The 21,467-nt window shown below is 40.2% G+C and overlaps 1 protein-coding gene across 2 annotated transcripts; it reads left to right on the forward strand.

Moving 5' to 3' along the window:
• The first annotated feature begins 4,544 nt into the window (after nt 1-4,544).
• Nucleotides 4,545-20,565, forward strand: LOC106137745 (uncharacterized). Of its 2 annotated transcripts, none has more exons than XM_060944328.1 (9): nt 4,545-4,868; nt 8,072-8,157; nt 14,191-14,626; nt 14,751-15,834; nt 16,049-16,330; nt 16,414-16,643; nt 17,407-18,594; nt 18,872-19,061; nt 19,430-20,565. In XM_060944328.1, exons 1-9 carry the CDS (start codon nt 4,861-4,863, stop codon nt 19,538-19,540), a joined length of 3,615 nt encoding a protein of 1,204 aa, XP_060800311.1. In that variant the 5' UTR covers nt 4,545-4,860; the 3' UTR covers nt 19,541-20,565. The 2 variants fall into 2 exon arrangements, with proteins under 2 accessions (XP_060800311.1, XP_060800314.1); XM_060944331.1 differs by having other exon boundaries at nt 14,197-14,626.
• The last annotated feature ends 902 nt before the right edge of the window (nt 20,566-21,467 follow it).

Raw genomic sequence — 21,467 nt, forward strand, 5'->3', positions numbered from 1 at the left:
AGGTGAATAATAGGCTTAGAAAGCGTTTGGACCAATAAAAAAAAAAACATGTAGGTCTAGTTGTCAAGATCTTCCCGCGCGCCACGGATATATATGTAAGCAGAAATTTTAAGCAGTAAGTAGTAAAGTTCAAGTTTGTGACGTACCAACTCATCTTGGCGTCGAGCTAAAGTCTACCTATATTAAAAATTTTTTTTGCCATGTAATAAAAAACTTATCTTAGTTTAGGTAATCTTTGGAAGAACCTATCATGCGATGCGATTGCGATTAAAACAAGACTGTAGACTGAACACAGAGGCGGCCCTACCCAAACTTCCGCCAAGGGGACATCCTATTTGGGGGCAATAGATTGCTTAATATTACAATGTAACGTACTTCTATTTATATTTTACAAAGTACCTAACTAATTTCTTTACTAAGGGAAGAGATTTAAAAAAAAAATTACAATCCTTATTTGTTTTTATTTTCGTGAACTCATCTTCTCAACATATTATTGTTTAATATGAGAATTTATGTGCAACTGTAATAATTACATGTGGAAATTTTTAAGCGTCACATCAGATATTTGTATGAACAATATGACTCTCATGTGGGGTCAGCGCCAAAATGCCACTCACAGTCGCCTTAGAGTTTTTTTTGTAGTTATACAAATTTATTGCCGTGTGGTTTCCGGCACTTAAGAACAGAATCACTCCATACCTTTTCCATGCATGTCGTAGTTGCTCAAGGGATTAAACTTGAGATTCCTCTTGTAGGCGCCGGGCTACCAACCTGTCCACCCCCACAAGGGATGTAGACGGGCCTATATGTATGTTGTATGAAATGTATAATTATAACAATTTAATGAGATTTGTAGGTTCTGGGAAGAGTCATGATACTAAAAGTGGTTATGGCTAAATAAACATTTAACGATATAAATCAATTGCGGTGCGGTATTATGTAGACCAATACATTGATAGAATAGAAATACATTTGATGGGTCTCATGCGTATCAGCTCAGTTTTCGTGTAAAATAAATTCAAGGTTTTTAATGCAGTGTCCATTCTCATTGAATAACGCGGCAAACATATAGGTACAAGAAGTTCCGCAATACAATAAACTTTTTAACTTAACAACATATTTTAATCAATGTCGAACTTGAGAAATTTTACCACACATACTTCCCTACGAATGCGATACATTTTGATAAAACTGTCTAATTTGTCGGTTATGTTTCATAAATCCCTTATCAAAATATGTAATAATGTTGCTCACAGTTATCTTTTATTTAGAAATTGTGCGTAGGTACTACCTTAAGTAAATATGTCACACGGATGAAGACGGGGGCGAAAGCTCTGACAATAAATGAAGACATTTTGTTTAAAATTCTTAATTTAAGCCAAATTATCACACTAAGTTTTACAAGATAAATATAGTGCGTCGTGTTTGGCAGGGAGCGGCAATCGGTTTCGAAACTAATTGGAGGCACGCAGAAATCCGGTGAAGTGTCATGTCCGAGCGCGTAAACAATCTGTGTTGTGGTGCGAGGTCGCGGCCTGGTTCGACGCGAGCGCCCCGGTGACGTCGGGAGTGCACAGCATTCGGCCGATATCGCGATATGACGATGCTTGTCAAGAGGTCCGCACGACACGACACGACACGACACGTGGCGTATGGTGACGCTTGACACGGGGCGTATGCGTAAACATCACAGTGTTTTGAACAGAATAAACGTCAGAAAGAGCCTTGGGTGAATATTAAAGAATAATTGTCAGGTATATGGTTATTTTTGCTGGAGAAAATACAAATAAATTATTGTCACCATAGAAATCTGAATAATTAACAGACATGAATGATTATTGATTTAATTAATTTAGATAGATAAATATAAAGATTACTAGCATTGGCAAAAGGTGTGGTCTTTCCGCGGATATCGTAAGAGGCGATTAAGGGATTAAACGGGAGGTAGGCAGCAGTGCCTACTACGCTGACAAAACATATAACAGAATCAATAGACATTGCGGTCACCAACCCGCCTGCCCAGCGTGGTAACTATAGGTAAAATACGCCCATTTCTGGGGAGGCCTTAGTCGACTTTTATGGGCTGTTAAGGTAGTGTACTTAATGGTAATTTTTAATCAGTAACTCAATTTTATAAATGAATGGCATCGAACACTAGAATGTTGTTCATTAAAGCATTTGTTTTTCATGTTATTCATTAGTTTTTTATCAATTATTGTAAGTATATTCTACAAACTTCTCTTTGTTGTGTATGATAGGAGTAAGTTCTTCCATACCAACACGATCGTAAAATAATAGTAATAATTTAGTTGTTACACGTGTTAATTGTTTTCCAGTGCGCAAGGCCGCATAGGGCAATACCCGCGCGATATGGAGCAATGCATTATTTTTCTGCGGCCGTGCTCTTCGATCTGAACCTTTACCACAAAACTGCAATAGCTCATACAACAAGCTGATTCTTTAAACTAGTCTCAGAATAAGAGAAGTTGTAACTTACTACAAAATAATAAATTCTCAATTTATTTTTCACGTGTCTCTTTCAGTGTCAAGAGTTTCAGTAAATAACGCGATGTGACGTGCAGACGTAATTAAGTTTATAGATACCATTCATCTTCTTCCTGGCTATTGTGCCGGTTGCATCCTTTAGAGAGAAGCCGACTCCCGTCTGACCTCCGCAACATTTGCAGGGAAACCTAAGCCGTATTGGATCACATGGTTACACATACAATTACCTTAATGTGCAGGTTTCCTCATGATGATTTCGCTCACCATAAGAGGATCAGTTAGTAATAAAAACTAATGTAAAAAATAACTACGAAAATAGTCATTCATTGAAAGGAAAACAAACACAAATACTAAGTAACTAAGTTTCGCTTTTATAGTATTAGTTTGGATGAATGGATGTTCCACGTTAAGAAATAACAATGTGAGCCTGGGACAGACCATTTTTATGATCACACATTTATACCAATAAACGTAACAACCATCTAAATAGACCAATATTTTAAATATTATTTATCCTTATACGCAAAGACAAAACCACTGCATGGATTTTGATGGAATGTTTAATTCTAATGAGGCAAATTGGACATGTTATTATCGCTTGTGATTCCCAGTATCTCATAGATAGATACAACATCATAGAGGTTAATTTATCATTAAAACTAATAGGTTTGTTCCCTGCTGTGCGATAACTATAAAACTTTTTGTTTTGATAGCATATCTTAAGAGCGCAAAAATGATTGATAGATAATCACTATACGCTGTTCACCTGGCGGCAATAGCTGCGTGACATTAATCATTAGAACAAATAGATCCGCTATGCCGGATCTAACAGATCTGTTGAACAACTATCAACCTATAAGCAATAAACATTGTAAACATTCATATTGATGCACGCATTGATGAGTGACATTGAATGATTACATAAACAACGACATGTCTAACTCACACAAACGCCCGTAGATAAATTATGTATTTTATACGCCTGTGTATCTTCAATGCGGATTGAAGATCACGCACTGCTATCATGGTTTGATTCACAGTGAAACCATTTCTGTCCCTTCAATCCAAAAAAGTACCTACATGATGAAGTAAACGTAAATTAAATGTATCTACTTAAATTTAATACTCGATGTGGCGACATATCTACGCCGCATGTCACAGCAGTCAATCAGCGATGCTATTAACCAATAACAACGAAAAGTCTTAAACTCACAAGCAAAGATTTCCCGGATTGGAGCATATATACAATCTCTGATACATCATTTTCTGGCGGTTGAGCCCGAATCATCGCTCCCGCTACACTCGACTTTTATAAATGAACTAGAATGAATAATAGGAATGAGTCCCTTTATCGTGTAAATATTATTACAAACTCATTTAGGAAGGTACCTTTTAAGACATGCAAACGAAAATTAATGCGAACATACCGTTTTTTCTGACTTTTCGACCGACACCACAGGATGGTTGATGGGACACTCCATCTCTTTCCCATGGATGTCGTAAAAGGCGACTGGTAAAAGGCGAAGGAATAGGCTAACAAACTTGAGGTTCTTTTTAGGCGATGAGCTAGCAACCTGTCACTATTTAAATCTCAATTCTATTATTACCTAAGCCAAATAGCTAAACGTGGCCATTCAGTTTTTTCAAGACTGTTGGCTTTTACCACAGAATGATTCGTGTGCCTGATACATACCTGTTGTAAACAGAATTTTTTTTTTTTTATTAGGTCCTTTATTAATCCACTTTACATCTCGTGATCAAACCTATATTTGCTCAACAACATAATCACGATTATGTTAATCGGCACTGCATTCCAACGCGCGGCTTTGCCTGAGATTAGTTTGAAAAGAGTGCCAATTTATTAATAGAGCACTTCAATAAAAGAGCTATTATTATGTTAAATGATAAGAAGTAAAAGTGGTAGCGGCGGCGTGTTGTGGCCGGAGAGTGCCGTAGTGTTGTCAGTTTGCCACGGCGCCCCCCGGTGCCCCGCCCCGCGGGCGCGCGTGGGGCGCCGGCTCCGTCCGCCGCAGCGTCGCGGCCGCGTAGCGCAGTCGCAGCGCGCGCGCCTCTTGCTGTCACAGTTTGTTTCAATATTCGCGCACGGATCCGTGTTTTCATGTGTGTCGTGCTCTCGGAAGTACCTTCGCCGTGAAGCGTCTCTCCCGGGCCAGTTGGAAATAGTTCCGGGACAGGATCATATCTGCGCCCGTTTGAGCCTGTTGTCTGATGTACTGTTGCAATTGCACTGGAAATTCCGGCCTTTGACGGCCGCCTGGAAATGTATCTGTTCCAAAGCAGCTGACTGCTTCAACTTGACCTAAATACTAGGTCTTTTTATCACCCAACGTTCTAATGTGTTTGTAAGTATGAATGTAGTACATTCACTGAAAATTACTTCGTAAACATTTTAACTTTCATCTACGATTATTTAAGTACCTAAGACCTTGTTGTAAACACAACAATTAAAACCAGTTGTGGTACTACTATACCATTCATAGCACATCAGCCTGAACCCAACTGTTTTTTTTAAATATAAAAATGGAAATTTTCTCGGTACTATAATAGTTGGTTCTAAGTTAGATATTTTTTCCTAAATTTAGTTTATAGTTTTATAAAATGGTTCGTTATATTTAATAAGCTATATTAATTTAGTGACAACAAAAGAAATGGCTCTACATTGAGGTTACCTGCTCAATCAAAATGTTGTTGATGTTGTCACACCCGCTGGCGGACAACCAAATTAGAAGAAAGTAGCCAAATTGTCTATTTGTGGACTGCGCTCTCCGCACTAACAGCTATTGTGAAATTTATATATTTATCACACGCAACAGAATACATACGTTATTATATATATTATTATAAACGACATAAACACATACCTACATAGGTTCATATCTGGGGTTGTATTCGACAAAATATACTGAAATTAGCTTTTGCGGGCCTTCACTCTCACGGGAATTTCTAGGCAAAAATTAAGTAAAAGAGTTCCGGTAGTTTTGAGTATTTTAGTCATATAATAAAAATCTTTTCTCATACACCTAGATACCTAGATGATTATTATACCTACCTACTTAGGTATAGTAAATAAAAGTATGGATTAGATTGGACAGTACCCCCATCTATTTCTTTGCAACCGTTATTTTGAGAAAACTTACTAAATAACAGAATTCTGTTCCTTACCAGGTCTTTACTCCTGTGGGAATTTCCAGAAATAGAATAGATTTCTTTTTATTCTTAACAAATAAATGGCGTTTAATTTCAATAAAATCTAGTAATTCAAAACTATGTCGTGAGCGTATGCGCCCCTACGTGCCCTCGCGCCCGTGTGCTATCTAAAGATCCGCCGCCGCTGTGGACGGCACTTCCTGTATTGGACGTTTGTATAACCGCATGCGCAGATTGCCTACAATTTAACAAATTTAAAGTATTCCTAGTATCACCCATTTGTTATAAGAAAAAAACATAAGTACATTGTCCTATTATTTTGCAAAAAATAATAAAATCCTTTAATTGTTAACATCAAAAATATAATAATAATGTCTTAATGAGCAGTGTAAATATCTGAAATAACTTATCTATACTAATATTATAAAGCTGAAAAATTTGTTTGTTTGTTTGAACGCGCTAATTTTAGGAACTTCTGGTTCGTAATGATAAATTATTTTTGCGTTGAATAGACCATTTATCGAGGAAAGATTAAGGCTATATAACATAACGCTGCAACTATAAGGAGCAAAAAAAATGGAAAATGTGAAAAAACGGGTAAAATTATTCATCCTTGAGGGCTTCAATGATGCCCAAAATAACTATTCTACGCGGACGAAGTCGCGGGCACAGCTAGTATCCAATAATTAGACTTTTACCGCTTTCAATTCCCAACGGTATCGATATTTTAATCGTGACTTCGATTCCAACTCATAACATTAACCAAATAATATGTATAAATAAAAAAAAAACTTCCTGTCTGCTCCATGACTTGCTGAACTTACGGTGAAGTTCTAGCTACTGCAGTCATCAGCCAAAGAGTTTGAGATGATAAACTAAAAATCTCATTTTTCAAATTAAATTTTTTTACTGTTTTAATATATGTATTGAGAGTGTAAATAATACGAATTTTATTATATTATAGGTAAAGAATTTACACAGTTACATTATTATTAAGTTTGTAAGATTAGATTCTTTCCCTTATAATATATTCCACAATCATAACCGACCACAACAAGTTAAAGTAAATCTACTTCACATTGAATTCACATTAAACTGGAGTGATTATTTTTTGCAATAATTGCATAAGCAGCATTACGAGTTCTGGCATTGAAACCTACTTGACGCATACTTCTTAGGTAAGGATTGAACCAAAAGGGATATTTCATAAAGAATGAACGGACTTCAAGGCTTGCCGCATTTCAATAATGCTATGGTATAAGTATAATAATAAATACTATCACCACACCACACTTTGGTTTGTAGATTCCGAACAGCAAAAGCAAAAATGTCGCGTGTATAGATATTATTTTTGTATCAATTAGGGTTCAATGAAACTTGTTTATCTCACGGGAATTAAACACCGTTACAAGAAGCACGCCGCAAACATGAACAATAAATAATAATCAGATACTAAGAGTACTTAATCAGATTCGTGAGATTGGTAGTCCAAACTAGCCATTTCTTAATAAAAAGAAGAGCAGTTACTACGTCGGCGGTCTAACTAGCTAGCGTGCCAAACAACAGAGTCGCTCGGCTGACCTCCGCCAACTTTGCAGGGGAACCTACCTATCACTATGGATATTACAAGGACCCAATGATCATGCTAGTGCAACTTATATGCACTAGGATAAATGTGGCTTCCGTATCTGATGTCTATTTTACCAGATATTTTTAGCATAATAATAAATAAATATATACGGGACAAATTACACAGATTGAGTTAGCCTCGAAGTAAGTTCGAGACTTGTGTTACGAGATACTAACTCAACGATACTATATCTTATTATAATATACTTATATAGATAAACGTCCAAGACCCAGGCCAATCAGAAAAAGTTCTTTTCTCATCATGCCCTGGCCGGGATTCGAACCCGGGACCTCCGGTGTCACAGACAAGCGTACTACCGCTGCGCCACAGAGGCCGTCAAAATTCCATTATTTCGCTCGCTATTTATTTCAAAATTCAAGCAAATTTTGTACACGTAATACTTCCGAAGCCTCTTACAAGTACATATAACATTTTATTGTTTTTAGGCCTTATCTTAGTAAAAACATTATCAGTTGGACCGCTGCCATGTCAGTGTAGCGTACCTTACGATGGCCCATACAACGAGACACAAAGGTCACAAGAAGCTTCGAAATGGGTAAATATTTCACTAAATACCTGTTGCCCAAAGAAGCCACGGCAAGCGCACTTCTTTCAGTTCTCGTGTGAGACGTGTTGGCGGTGAAAAGTGTATTTTTATTGGTTTGGCCCTAAAATGAGCCCTTACATTCATTTGATTAGTATAAAAACAATTTATATTCGATCGAGGAGGTTTGATAGAGGTTAGTGATCACTTGTTGTTAATTGCAGAGGACGCAGCGGCGGCGCGTGGTGCGCGGGCCTGCTGCTGCTCGCCGTGGCGCGCCCGCCGCCTGCGCGCGCGCAGCCCGCCGCCGGTAGGTCATGCTGCATTACTATTATCATTCTGCATCGGCTGTCTGACTTTTTATGTCTGTAATAAAGATTTAAGACCTATGTTAATTCTCTTTAGCTCCGCCGCTCCTTTTAATTGAATGCTTTTTAATAATACAAAATGTTTTCTGCGGAAATTGCTGCAGATCCACTCTTAGTGCACTCCTAGACCGCAAAAGAACATACTTGCCAAATTTCATATCTTTAGACCGAGCAATCCGGGCGGTGCGTTGTCTAACAGTCTCTCTCTCATCTCTGCGTGTTCCCGGCCGCACCCCCCACAGAGGTGTTTCGGGGCCCGGGGTCCGCCTCCCGACTTCCCTCTCCACTTGGTCCGGTTTTCGGCGTCCTCGGATTTCAGTCCATTGGCTCGCATTTTTGCTCATCTTTACATTGTCTTACAGTACGTTGTGCTTTTGTGCGGGGCTCAGCTCCAGTGGGAAATTTATTTTATATCTGTGCCTTTCGTGAAAATTAGTCTAGTAGTTTTTCATTTTACTTGTTACAAAAATATAAATCTTTTCTCTGTATTATTAGTGTACGAGATCAGTACATTTAGATTGTCTTCTAGTTGGAAAGTTGAGCGATCCCATTTAGGGTTATACTCTTACTCTTATATCTACCGGCGTTGTGTACACATTGCAATTTATTTTGTTCTAAGTATATTTCGAAGTAGCTGCTGCCCGCGGCATTGTTCACCGTCAATATCAATACAAAAAAATTGATCCCCGTGTATTGCCCCCCAGCCCCCTTAGAGGGGTAGGGGGAGAAATTTTCGTATACCAGTTTTTAAATTGAACGAAGCCCAACAAATATCAGTATAACTGAGGGATCTGCATTTAAATCGGAGCGGTAGATTTCGCGTGATGCGAGTAAACATATACAAACAAACCGACAGACTAAATAAAATAAAATCATTTTTGTGTTATGACGGTTTTTTATAAATCCCCATACGATATTTTTTCAATAACTTTTAAGAGCAGACATTGTATCCCAATATTGAATTGTAAGTACTTCTCGTGTCCGGTGGTATTTGGCAGGCGGGGGCACTGTTCCATTGACTGCCGTTTGATGACCTTAATGTTTTGCTCGGTAACGGGTAATAATATTATATTAAAGAAACGACTTAAGTAGAATTGGGTGTTTATTTTTATAAGTACCACAGACGAACTAAGTCGGCACCCAGTTAAAGTTTAGTAAGCACGAAGCTCTAAATAAATAAATATAAATATTATGTCAGATCGTTCCCTCATCCACAGGATCACTCCAGTGGCCGGCCGTGGATAGTGTTCTCTATGAGGCGTGATTTTATCTATTAACGTATGCTACCATCTAGTAATGATCCACAATTACAAAATTTGAACCTAAATCAAAATAAGTACTTATCATCAATTTATTTAAATATGTCATTCCACTAAAAATAATATATAACTATTTAAATTTCGATTTATCAATCGTTTAGAGCGTCGATGGTCGAATCAGTGAGGTGCGTGGTTAAAATGCGTAATACGCAGAAAAGCACCGTCCCACCTCGGCCGTGTACCAATGACTATTTGAAGTTACCTATGTACTTTAGTTTTAATACTAACCGATGCTCTTACGATGTGTGAAAACACCGTGAGGTATCCTGCACATTCAGGCTGGATATGTAACCATGATCGATCCAATACGGGTTAGGTTCTCCTGCAAAGGTCGCCGAGGTCATATGGGAGTCGCTTCGTGTAAAAACCTGACTCACACAATCTAGGGATCCATGGTCAGACTCCTTTCCAAAGTGATGAGGTTATGCAACTGGGACCAAATCCACGAGGAAGGATGTATTCTTTCGTCCACATTTATATTCTGTTTGGACAAATATGAAATTGACAAAAAGCTGCAGCGGAGTTTGTACAGCTTCTTCTGCACACTAACGCTTTGGAAGCAGTAAACCTACTTTTAAATACCTACGAGTAATTTATTTGACATTGATAAATGTGAAACCAAAAAGATATGTCAATTATTGTGATGTTCAAATGTATGTATGTAACATTTGTAAACTTTACTAAGTAGGAACAGCAAATAAAGTTACCTATTACCAAAACCTATTACAAAATAATTTTAACCTAGGTATTTATAAAATCTTTGAAAAGTTACAATAAAAGAGCTAAGTACGAGTAGGTACTTAGTCCTTCATACTCGTAAGTTAAATGCATACCTATTAACATATCTTTGAAAATCACACACATTGCAATCCCCATCGATATTATTTTAAAGTGCTGTATTACAGCACTTTTAATACCGTAAGGGCTGAAGGGTCTGATACATTGCACATTTATAAATACAATCTATACATATATATAATAAATCTGTAGAATATTGAAAAAATAAATAGCAGGGGGTGTTACTGAATCGATACCAAACCCAAATATGTGATTAAAAAATTTTTTGTCTGTCTGTATGTGTTTATTTAACTCATAAAGGTTTCATGAAATATAAGCAAACAGAAGGATTTGTAGGTGTCGTGAAGAAAACTGCAGAATAAGATATGTAGATTGCACTGTATTGTCACAATACTTTTAAGGATATTTTACACTTTCACAATATGCACTGATGAACTAACTAACTAACTTTAAATTAATATAATCAATAAGTTGGACTAAAAAATAAAACAATAACTTCAATTCGGTTTGGCGCTAATCATACAATTTTTGTTCCTTTTTTTTAATTTCACTTATTTTCCAGCCAGTACTACCTACTAACGAATGAGGTTGTGTCTCATTTTAACTGCCTGTTTGATCATACCGCCCACCAAGGACAGAATGTCCTTTATTTATAAAAAAAAAGTACTCTCTTGGTAAGAGCGTTATGAATTGTCAGTTATTCGAACTCTTATAAAAAATTATAACTATTACCAACTAAAACTATCCCGCCCACCGTAAGGATCTACTAATGTTTGTTAACATCAAACTTATAATTAGTTAAAAAATGTACAGAATATGGGTACGATTGAATTATCTTTTAGAATACATAGAAATTGCAAGTATTAAAATAGTTTACCAAACAAAATACATTTCGTAAACGTAATAGCATGGTTCTCTTTAATTCTGTGCTTTAATTTGACCTGACAAAATCCAACCTAATGTTGTATGTTGTGCTATGGGATATCGAGAACTCTCTTTTATCAATCCATTCTGTATTATATGTGAATACACATCTGCACCTAACAAAATATCTATATTACCAGGTAAATTAAAATATGGATTAGCTACTGGAAATGTTCTGGAATGTTTCCAATGTAATGAAGTTGCCTCTGTTGGTGGGACGTAATTTCCAATTCCATTAAGTACATAAGCATAAGTTTTAATTTCAACACTTGGATATACAGTTGATTTCATTTTTAATAGCACTTTGTACTTGGACTTTACTGATCTATGACCTAAACCAAAAATCTTACTTTTTACTGGAATTTTCTTTAAACCTAAGTTATTGACTAAAGAATCTAAAATAAATGAAGCTTGTGAACAATTATCTACAAGTGCAAGGCCTATATGCTTAGTATTCGATTTTGATTGAACTTCTACCAATGCGGTAGGTAACAGCACTGATGAATGTGAGTTATCTCTACTAAAACAAGTTAAAATTGGCTCGTCTAGCCCGTTTGTAGATACTCTTTCATTATTTTGAGAAACAATAGAAGAAACTTGATATTGAGGATGAAGAAGTGAGTGATGGCGTTCATTACAGATTTTGCAATTAGTGGTCTTTAAGCAATAGTTAACGGAATGATTCCCTCCTAAACAATTCATACAGATACGATTATTTATAACAAATTCATTTCGTTTACTAAATTCTTGCAACTGAAACTTTTTACAAAAACACAATTTGTGTTGACCTGAACAATATTCACAAAGGAGTTTTGAACTATTTGCAATATAAAATGACCTCATATTTTCATTTTCTTGTTTACATTTTATTAATTTTGATTGTGTACATTTATTTACAGGTTCTATAAATTCTAGTGCTCTATATCTACATGAAAGAAAACTAAAAAGTTGTTCTAATGTAGGTAAATCGTCTGGATCTGTGTTTGTCACCTTTAATTCCCATTGTTTCCTGGACTCGTCGTCTAATTTGAGAGTCACGATGTGTATAACGATTAAGTCCCAATGACTCACATCGATGCCCAAGTTGCTTAGTGCGCTCATACAGTCAGTGGTGGTATCGAGTAAATCCTTGAGAGCTGATGCCGATTCAGTGACCATTCGATGCAGTGCAAACAAACGTTTCAAAATGCTATTTACAAGGTATCGTTTATTGTTATATCGTTTTTCAAGCCGAGACCAACACAGAGTGTAATTTGAAGCCGTTACAGGTATATGACGGACAAGTTGTTCTGCTTCATTCGTAAGGTGACATTTTAAATAATGCATTTTTTGTAAGTCGTCCAGTAAACTATTATTATGTATAAGTGTTAAAAACATGTCTCGAAATGTAATCCATTCAGTGTATTTTCCAGAAAATGTAGGTATACAAATTTTTGGTAATTTAATTCCAGAGGCAAAATTAATATTTTTGTTTTGCATCTTAATAGAATTTGAATTCTTAAATGTTTTCAAACTTAATTTCATACTCGTCTTGCACTCTATATATACTTCCTCGACTTCATCATACATAGAGTTCGTTATATAGTCTGAATTCTGAAATTCTGATTGCTCTAATATGTTAGGTATACTGTACAGCTTATTATCATTGTTTCTAAATAATATCCAATCATATTCTAAATTTTCTAATCGAATCTCGATGTTTTCAGGAGATATTTTATCAGATGGATAGTTTTGAAAATTGATTAATGCTTTAATTATTGATGATTTTAATTTATTTTGCACGTTTAATATAGCTTCCATTTTTGATGAACTAAACGAAAGTTTTACAAACGCAATGCTAATGATCTATTTAGTTCTTCTTTAATTGTTGATCTTCTGGTGCATTCTTGAAATATAAAGATATAAGTACTCACAGATTTGCCTTCACACAGTCTCACTCACAATTCAACATCACAGTAAGTGTATAAATTGTTCAGTTCTTCTGGCACTGGACTGCATGTTTTACTGCGTTTCCTAGTCTCCTACTGGGCACGCTTTATTGTGATTTCACTTGCGATGAGATGTTTCAACACCAAATTAAAGATGGAGAAGAAAAATTCTAACGTTCTTCTGAAGTTGGTTATAAAGTATGTACAAGATGTATGAATTTTTTTACAAAAGCTCAGAAAGGAGGTATGAAAATGTTGTACCAGATATGTACAAAACAACATATCAAGGACGATAAAGGACGCCAATTTATGTGGCTCGATTAGGACCAATGTTTTTTTAACTCATAAAGGTTTCATGAAATATAAGCAAACAGAAGGATTTGTAGGTGTCGTGAAGAAAACTGCAGAATAAGATATGTAGATTGCACTGTATTGTCACAATACTTTTAAGGATATTTTACACTTTCACAATATGCACTGATGAACTAACTAACTAACTTTAAATTAATATAATCAATAAGTTGGACTAAAAAATAAAACAATAACTTCAATTCGGTTTGGCGCTAATCATACAATTTTTGTTCCTTTTTTTTAATTTCACTTATTTTCCAGCCAGTACTACCTACTAACGAATGAGGTTGTGTCTCATTTTAACTGCCTGTTTGATCAGTATGTTCGGAATCACGTGAAAACTAACGGTTCGATTTCGATGAAATTTGGTATAATTTTACCTTATTATCCTGGGCATATAATGGGATACGTTTTATCCTGGAAAAATACGTAAAAAATCTTAATTTTTCAGTTTAAGCGACCTTCTGTTACTAAAACATCGAAACATGCTAGGCAAATCCTAGCCATATTTGGGTCCAACAGATATTTATAAGATGTCATCGTCAGAGTTACTCAAAATGGAGAAATAAACCATCCACGCGAAGACCGACATCCGCGCGGACGGAGTCGTGGGCGGAAGCTAGTACGAAATAAATACCTATAAAGAACATTTCAGTTACAGTTAGTACCGATAATGAAGTGGGATGGCGGGTGACGGTGAGCGCGGTGTCGCCCGACGGGAGCGTAGCGGGCGGCGCGGCGCTGGCGCGGCTCGCGGCGGCGGCGCTGGCGGCGCGCGGCGTGCCGGCGCAGGCGAGCGCGCCGCCGGCCGCCTGCGCCGCGCCCGACGCGCCCGCCTGCCTGGACGCGATGCTGCGCGCGCTGGCGGACGGCGAGCTGGACGCGGCGCTCGTGCCCGCGCCCGCGACCGCCGCGCCCTCCAGCCCGCTCCTGCGCGACGCCGGGCTGGAACACTTGGGCGTCGCCGCGCCGCCGGTGCGTCGGGCCTGTCTCACCACGCGGGGTGTGCTGCGCTCTATTCTCGACCTTGTTGACGTCGATCTAGCCCGCCTCTATAAGTTGTCTGCTGATGACCTCGAGCTCATTTCTAGGTATCGTCGTACCTCAATAATTATTATTGATAATTTGCTTATTATTTATGCATGTAATGCGATGCAGTTCAATTAAATATTTCCTAACCTTTTAGGCATAAAATTAACAAAAAAAATTCTACAGGTTTCCCTGCCAAAACAGCGATTGTGAAAGTGAAACTTACGTTCCCGAACAATGTCACGATGACAATATACCTTGTGCTACTGTGTTGACTGGAGATAAAATCGAGTTAGATGTGATGTCACGTGTTGTGCACGAACATGGACTATACGCGCGAGTGATATCCCTGGGTATGAATCTTCCTGTAATAGCTGCAACAATAAAAGACCGGAATTTAGTAGTATGTGACCGCGCACCCGAATTCACCCAGCTGGCAAACCTGACCGCGCGCACACTCGGCCCTCCGCCATGCCAAGACCATTGCCCCGCAGGTCGCTGTCGCGCGCACTCCAACTCATGCCCGTTCGAACCGCGACAACTCCTCAAATTTGCTAATGCTCGATCATTGACACGGTCCGCAACGGCGCTTCGAGTTCTCACACGGCTGTGGTTTGACATTAATGAATTTCGCGATCTCATCGTGCAAGCTCATCTTAATGGTCCAGCTGCAGCGGCAGACGCTTACCTCGATGCTCATCCGCAAGCCGCCCCTCTCGGAGAGGTACGCACGGCCGTCTTGATTCCTGTAAACACGTCACGAGAGGCGTTTAACGCTCGGGCCTTGGTCGCAGCTGCCGCTCTGGCCGAAGAGGATCTTATGGAGGCCGGGATCCCTAGCGCGGCACACTTTAAGGCTGAACTCAGCGACGATGGATGTGCGGCTCCACATGCATACAAATATCTTACAGACGCGCTGGGCACGGGCGAGTATGGCGCGCTGTCGGCTGTGGCTGGTCCAGCTTGCGGCGCGGCGTGGGCAGACGCGTCTAGGCTCAGCCCAGCGCACGTGCTGCCGGTTCTAGCGTACACCCCGCAACCCGCCCCAGCGCCACCCGCAGCGTCGCTCGCGCTGTTGGCGGCGGGAGACTCGCGAGATCTCTCTCTAGCGTGGGGATCAGTGCTGAGACACTTTGGATGGCGGCGATTAGCGGTTTTAAGTGAACCAGCCACGCGAGCTTCATTCGATCATTCCACCTTGCAAGTGGATGTCGTTGTGCATATCGAGTTATCCGAAAATGCAGATAACCACAGTGACTTGATCAATCGGGTGAGTGTGTTCGAATTTGTTTAAAATTAAAAAACAGTTTTAAGAATTTTTCCAGACGCGTAATTTTAACTTTAATAAGAAGTCATTGTTTCATCATCATTTGTCATCTCATCGCAATACTACTATGGAATAAAAATAAAGTGCAAACATAGGTATTATTCGTACTAGCATAAAATTAAACTAGCTTTATTCACAGTATTGTAATGGTTTGCAGTGGATAGATCGCGTAAAAGCTGTAAACGCGCGTATTTTATACGTGAACCTAGAAGACGTTCGTGGCGTGCGCGCGGCGCTGTGTGCGGGCCGGGCGGCCGGGCTGACGGGGCCGGGCGGCGCGGTGTGGCTGCTTCCGGGCGCCCCGCCGCCGCACTGGCTGCGGCCCACAATAAACGACATGCCTGCTTGCGCAGTGGACCAGCTCGCTGAAGCCGCGGAGGGACACTTGAGCTTCGCACCAGAATGGTTGGTGGCTTGGCGTGATGGAGAACATGAGCAGGTAACCAAAGAATGCTTCACGTAAAACATATTTGCCGTGTTGCACCGAATTCACTCAGATTTTTCATTGATGCCATTTTCCAGGCGGTAATGATATCGGATGACGAGAGCGCGAGGCGGTCGCGGTGGCGGCGCCGCTGGCGCGCGCGGTGCGAGGCGCGCGGCGGGCGCGGCGCGGGCGGCGCGTGCGTCGCGGCGGACGCGCACGCGGCGCTGCTGTACGACGTGCTGCGGCTGTGGGCGGCGGCGCTGGACGCGCTGCTGGCGCGACTCCCCGCCGCGCTCGACGACCTGCATCAGCCGGAGCTTGTACGGTCCGTGGCTAATGGTATTATTTATGCATGCGTTCGTAACTTTATGTAAGCATTTATTTATTAATAGTGAATTTTGCTTGTAGAAGACAGTGAGTCTATTCTGAAATATTTCAATCAATATAATAAAAAAACTCTTCCGTTAGTGAGTGACGGACAACGTACAGCACAAACCGCTGGGTAGACAATTGAAGTTAGGCTAGTAATATTTCGAAATTTGGGATGTCGGTTCCTTATGTAGTCTAACTAAGGGTGTATGCGGAAATGAAATGTGAACTGATCTTAATCGATCGATCAAAAACATGAATTTATTACTTTTGTCAGGTACGTAGTCTGGTGTGAATAGACCCCTATGATATACATACATACAGTCACGACTATTTCTCTTGCGGGATAAACAGAGCCAGGGATCTTGAAAAAACAAAGGTTTATGATAATATCATCTAATATAATATAATCTAATAATATCTTTGGGAAAATTTTACATTTTGTATTTAGGTAATGATTGACTGTGCTTTTACATAATTATTAACAACAGATATTTATTTATTTATTTATTTATTTATTTATAAATATATATTGTCGCTGTTTGTAATAATTTTGTTACTTTTTTATACATGGCGTTAAATTCGTTGATTTTATTAGATGGCGTTTAATTCACGCGGACGAAACTAAAAGTTAGCGTTAAAGCTAATGCAATATATATTACGAAAGAATTAAATTTAATTGCATTGTTAATTGAATATCCGTACTATTTTTCTTCTAGTTCGCTGATTGAAAATGCAACTACAAGCGATTACGTTGGCCTCACTGGTCGCTTCGAGTGGAGTAGCGAGACCGGCGCACACGCGCGCGTGTCGCCGCTGGTGCTGCAGCAGTGGAACAACGGCACGCGGCGGCGAGTAGCTCGCTGGACGCGCGCCGGGCTGGCCGTGGAGGGCGCCGTCCGCTGGCGCAGCAAGGACGGCGGCGCCCCCGACGACGGCGCCGAGCGCTGCACGCTGCAGCCGCTGGCCGACCTCCTGCACGCGGACTGCAGGACGGCGCTCGTGGCGCTCGCCGCGCTGCTGCTGGCGGCGGCCGTGGGCGCGCTGGCCGGGCTGGCCGTGCACTGCCGGCGCCGCGCCGAGCAGGAGTACCGGGCGCGCCTCGCCGCCCTCGACATGCGCACCATCTCTCTCAAGCCCGGCGGCCTCGACCGCTGGGAGGTGCCTCGCGAGAGGGTCGTCATAAACCGCAAACTCGGCACCGGCGCGTTCGGCACGGTGTATGGCGGCCACGCGCTCCTATCCGAGGAGCGGGGCTGGACGGCCGTCGCTGTCAAAACTCTAAAGGCGGGCGCCACCACCGAAGAAAAACTAGACTTTCTTTCCGAGGCGGAAGCCATGAAACGCTTCGACCATAAAAACATAGTACGTTTACTAGGAGTTGTAACGAAGACTGAACCAGTGTGCACTGTGATGGAATTCATGTTATATGGTGACTTAAAAAACTATCTGCTGGCTCGCCGCCACCTGGCGGGCGTGGACTGTGGGGAAGGTGCAGAAGAGGTTTCAGCGCGACGTTTGACTGCGATGGCGCTGGACGCGGCCCGCGCATTGTCCTACCTCGCTCAGCTGCGATACGTCCACCGCGACGTGGCTGCGCGGAACTGCCTGGTCAGCGCGCACCGCCAAGTGAAGCTGGCCGACTTCGGCATGACGCGGCTTGTGTTTGAAAATGACTACTACCGCTTCAGCCGCAAGGGCATGCTGCCGGTGCGCTGGATGGCGCCCGAGAGTCTGACGCTCGGCGTGTTCTCTCCCGCGTCTGACGTGTGGTCGTTCGGCGTACTGCTGTACGAGATCGTCACCTTCGGCTCGTTGCCGTTCCAGGGCTTGAGCAATAGTGAGGTTCTGGCTCGCGTCAAAGCTGGTCATACTCTCGAGTTACCACCCGGACTCAAACCACAATTGTGAGTAGACTACATTATAATTACGTTATCTTTTGCACATTATAGATAGTTACCATATTCCATTACGTATACGAGTAATTGATATTTAATAGAAACTTACATTAAAAATATGAGTAAAGACGGATTTATCGTTAAGCAATCTCTTTCAGCTGACCTAAAATGTATGTTTGTAACGCTGTTACTTGAAGCCGTTGATATGATTTTGGGGTAATTTGAAAGATACATAGATCCAAGCATTATAGTCACGTTTATGTCTGTAATTATCTTTCCCCGGCAGGGAGGGGCTGATCAAGTCGTGCTGGCAGCAGGAGCACAAGGCGCGGCCGAGCGCGGCGGAGGTGGCGGCGTTCTTGGCGGACTGGCCGCGGCTGCTGGCGCCGTGCCTGGCGCTGCCGCTGGACGCGCTGCCGCTCGACGCCGACGCCGACGCCGCGCCGCCCTGGCGGCTGCGGGCCGACATCATGGAGGTAGGACGTTCATTACATTACACAGCTCAAATCCTGGAGGGAAGGGACCGATTCCTACTTTTCCCACTTTGACCGGTATGTAAGTAGTATGCAAGGATCGTGGCAAGTGAAAAGATGTAGTCTCTGTCTTTTCCTCTAGGAAAGATGTGTGATTTTATGTATAAAAATTAAAGCAACAACTTCATGTAATTACAGTCTCAGTTTGATCTAAAATTTCACTGGCCTTCTGACATTAAGTCTAGGTATATATTATATTTTTGATGAAATAAAGTTTAAAAAAGAAAAAAATATATTCTTAAAATTTTCTATGAGCAGTTAGGCGGAGTGAGCATAATTTAATTATAAACAATAAATGTTGTGGTCCGCAGTCGCGCTGGGTGTCGTGGGCGGCGCCGCCGTCGGCCGGCACCGACACCACGTACCTGAGCTCGGACGACGCGCCGCCGCGGGACTGCGATGCTTTCCTGCCCACGCCCTGACTTCCAAAATACAATCTAATTCTTCCGAAATACTATCAAGAGTTTCGTTTTCCGTTTCGATGGAACCACTCTTAATGAACATTCCGTATTCTAGTCATAATTTTTAAAATGAAATCCATAATAAATAGGTACCTAACAAATTTATGCTTTAGACGACGGATTTATCTGAAAAACCAACCAATTGACGTAGATAGGTAATGCGAGACGTTAAGACAAAAAATTCTGGCTAAATATCTTCTTATTCGTCAAACCATGTGCAATGTGAACCTTCACACTCACATGGACGAAATTAAATATATTTGTCTGGGCTTACAAACTTAGAATTATTTTTATAGGCGGTGGGCCAGCAAGTTATCACTGTCTGAATCTTAATTCCATTATAAGGTAATTCATTAAAACGTGGCTTTTATTTATTTTCCAGACTGTTGGCTCTGTCTACCCTATAAAAGATAAAGACATGATGTAATATTTCAACATGCAAAGTTAAAGTCCCTAAGTGCTATAACGAAACTCTCATTAAGATTTGCCATTTTTTAAACTGTTCCAATCTCATATGATAACAACTTAGGTGCTTAGAGGTGCTAAGACATGCCAATAATACCTCATGATGCCAGAAGTCTGAAACCTACATAATATGTAATTGCTAGGTTTATGTTATATAGGTACGTCATAATTGACGGCATTAGTGCTGGGAAAGCTTTGAATAATTAACTAAGACTTCAGTTTTGAAAACCTGTTAGGTTATTCTCATCTGTGGGAAACTGGAAACAACCGATTGGCTTAGTACTGTCACTAGGTACACAACTGGGTACTAACTGTAACTAAACCTAGTTACGGCCAGTCCCAACCAGGGCACTATTATAAATTAATTTGAAATTTTAATTGTGAGAAAAACATGATCCTTTCTTGAAGTGATAGATATAGATATAGGTAGACATAGTTAATTAAACGATTAAGTAGGAAAATCAAAAATATAAAGATGAAAGCAAATTTTGCAAAATAAATATATTTTTACAAAAGTTTTACACATTCTGTTTTATTCCTCAATAATTCTCGGAAAATTTATGATACATGAATATTGTTATTATTGCAAAAACATTCGTGTTCCTATCCACTACTCTACAAGTATATGTATAATAGATACATTCACCTATGCCACCACCGACCTTCCTTAGACACACAAAGCACTGATAAGTGCCGGATGGTTCCCGCCGCATTAGATTAAACCACTGCAATTTCTTTCCCATGAATGTCGTAAAAGCATAACAAAGGGAAACACATTTAATTAGCCTGCGCTCGAACTGCTTTATTGCCGCGCCACAGTGTGACGAATTTGAGGAGGTTTTTATAAATCTTGGTTTGGGCCCGCTTCCAAACTGTGATGCTTCTGCTGCCTGCGCTGACATGCATTTGGTGTGCTCGAGCCTTTATGAGATCCAGATATTGACAAGTTGCTAGTGCACTGCGCAACCTATTAGGTATAAATAAGTGATTTATGTAGGTATTTAAGAAAACACTATCTTATTGGAGAGCTTCAGAGGTCACAGTCTTTTCTCAGATACCTAGTACTGATTTTGGCAGAACAGAATAAAAGCTGTAGAAACACTCCATATCTCCCTCGTTATCTTAAGTGGTAATATTGGGGAAATACTATGCACAACCAATGAAACTATTGTCGTAATTTGCTGTTTTCTTTAGTATTTCACCAATAATATTTAAAATCGACTTGTTTTGTTAATTATTCGATAATCGATACATATAATTTTAATAAATATAATGGCAACATTCCAATAATTGCACTACATGCACATGTAAACATTTGTTACCAAATCCTCCAATCATGAAGCGTCGCGCCATTTTAGATCAGCCAATAAGATTCCAACCTGTTTTATTTTTTATTTTAACCATTAAGCTTCACTTGTCAAAT

Source organism: Amyelois transitella, chromosome 2 (genome assembly GCF_032362555.1).
Source record: "Amyelois transitella isolate CPQ chromosome 2, ilAmyTran1.1, whole genome shotgun sequence".
NCBI classification, from domain to species: domain Eukaryota; kingdom Metazoa; phylum Arthropoda; class Insecta; order Lepidoptera; family Pyralidae; genus Amyelois; species Amyelois transitella.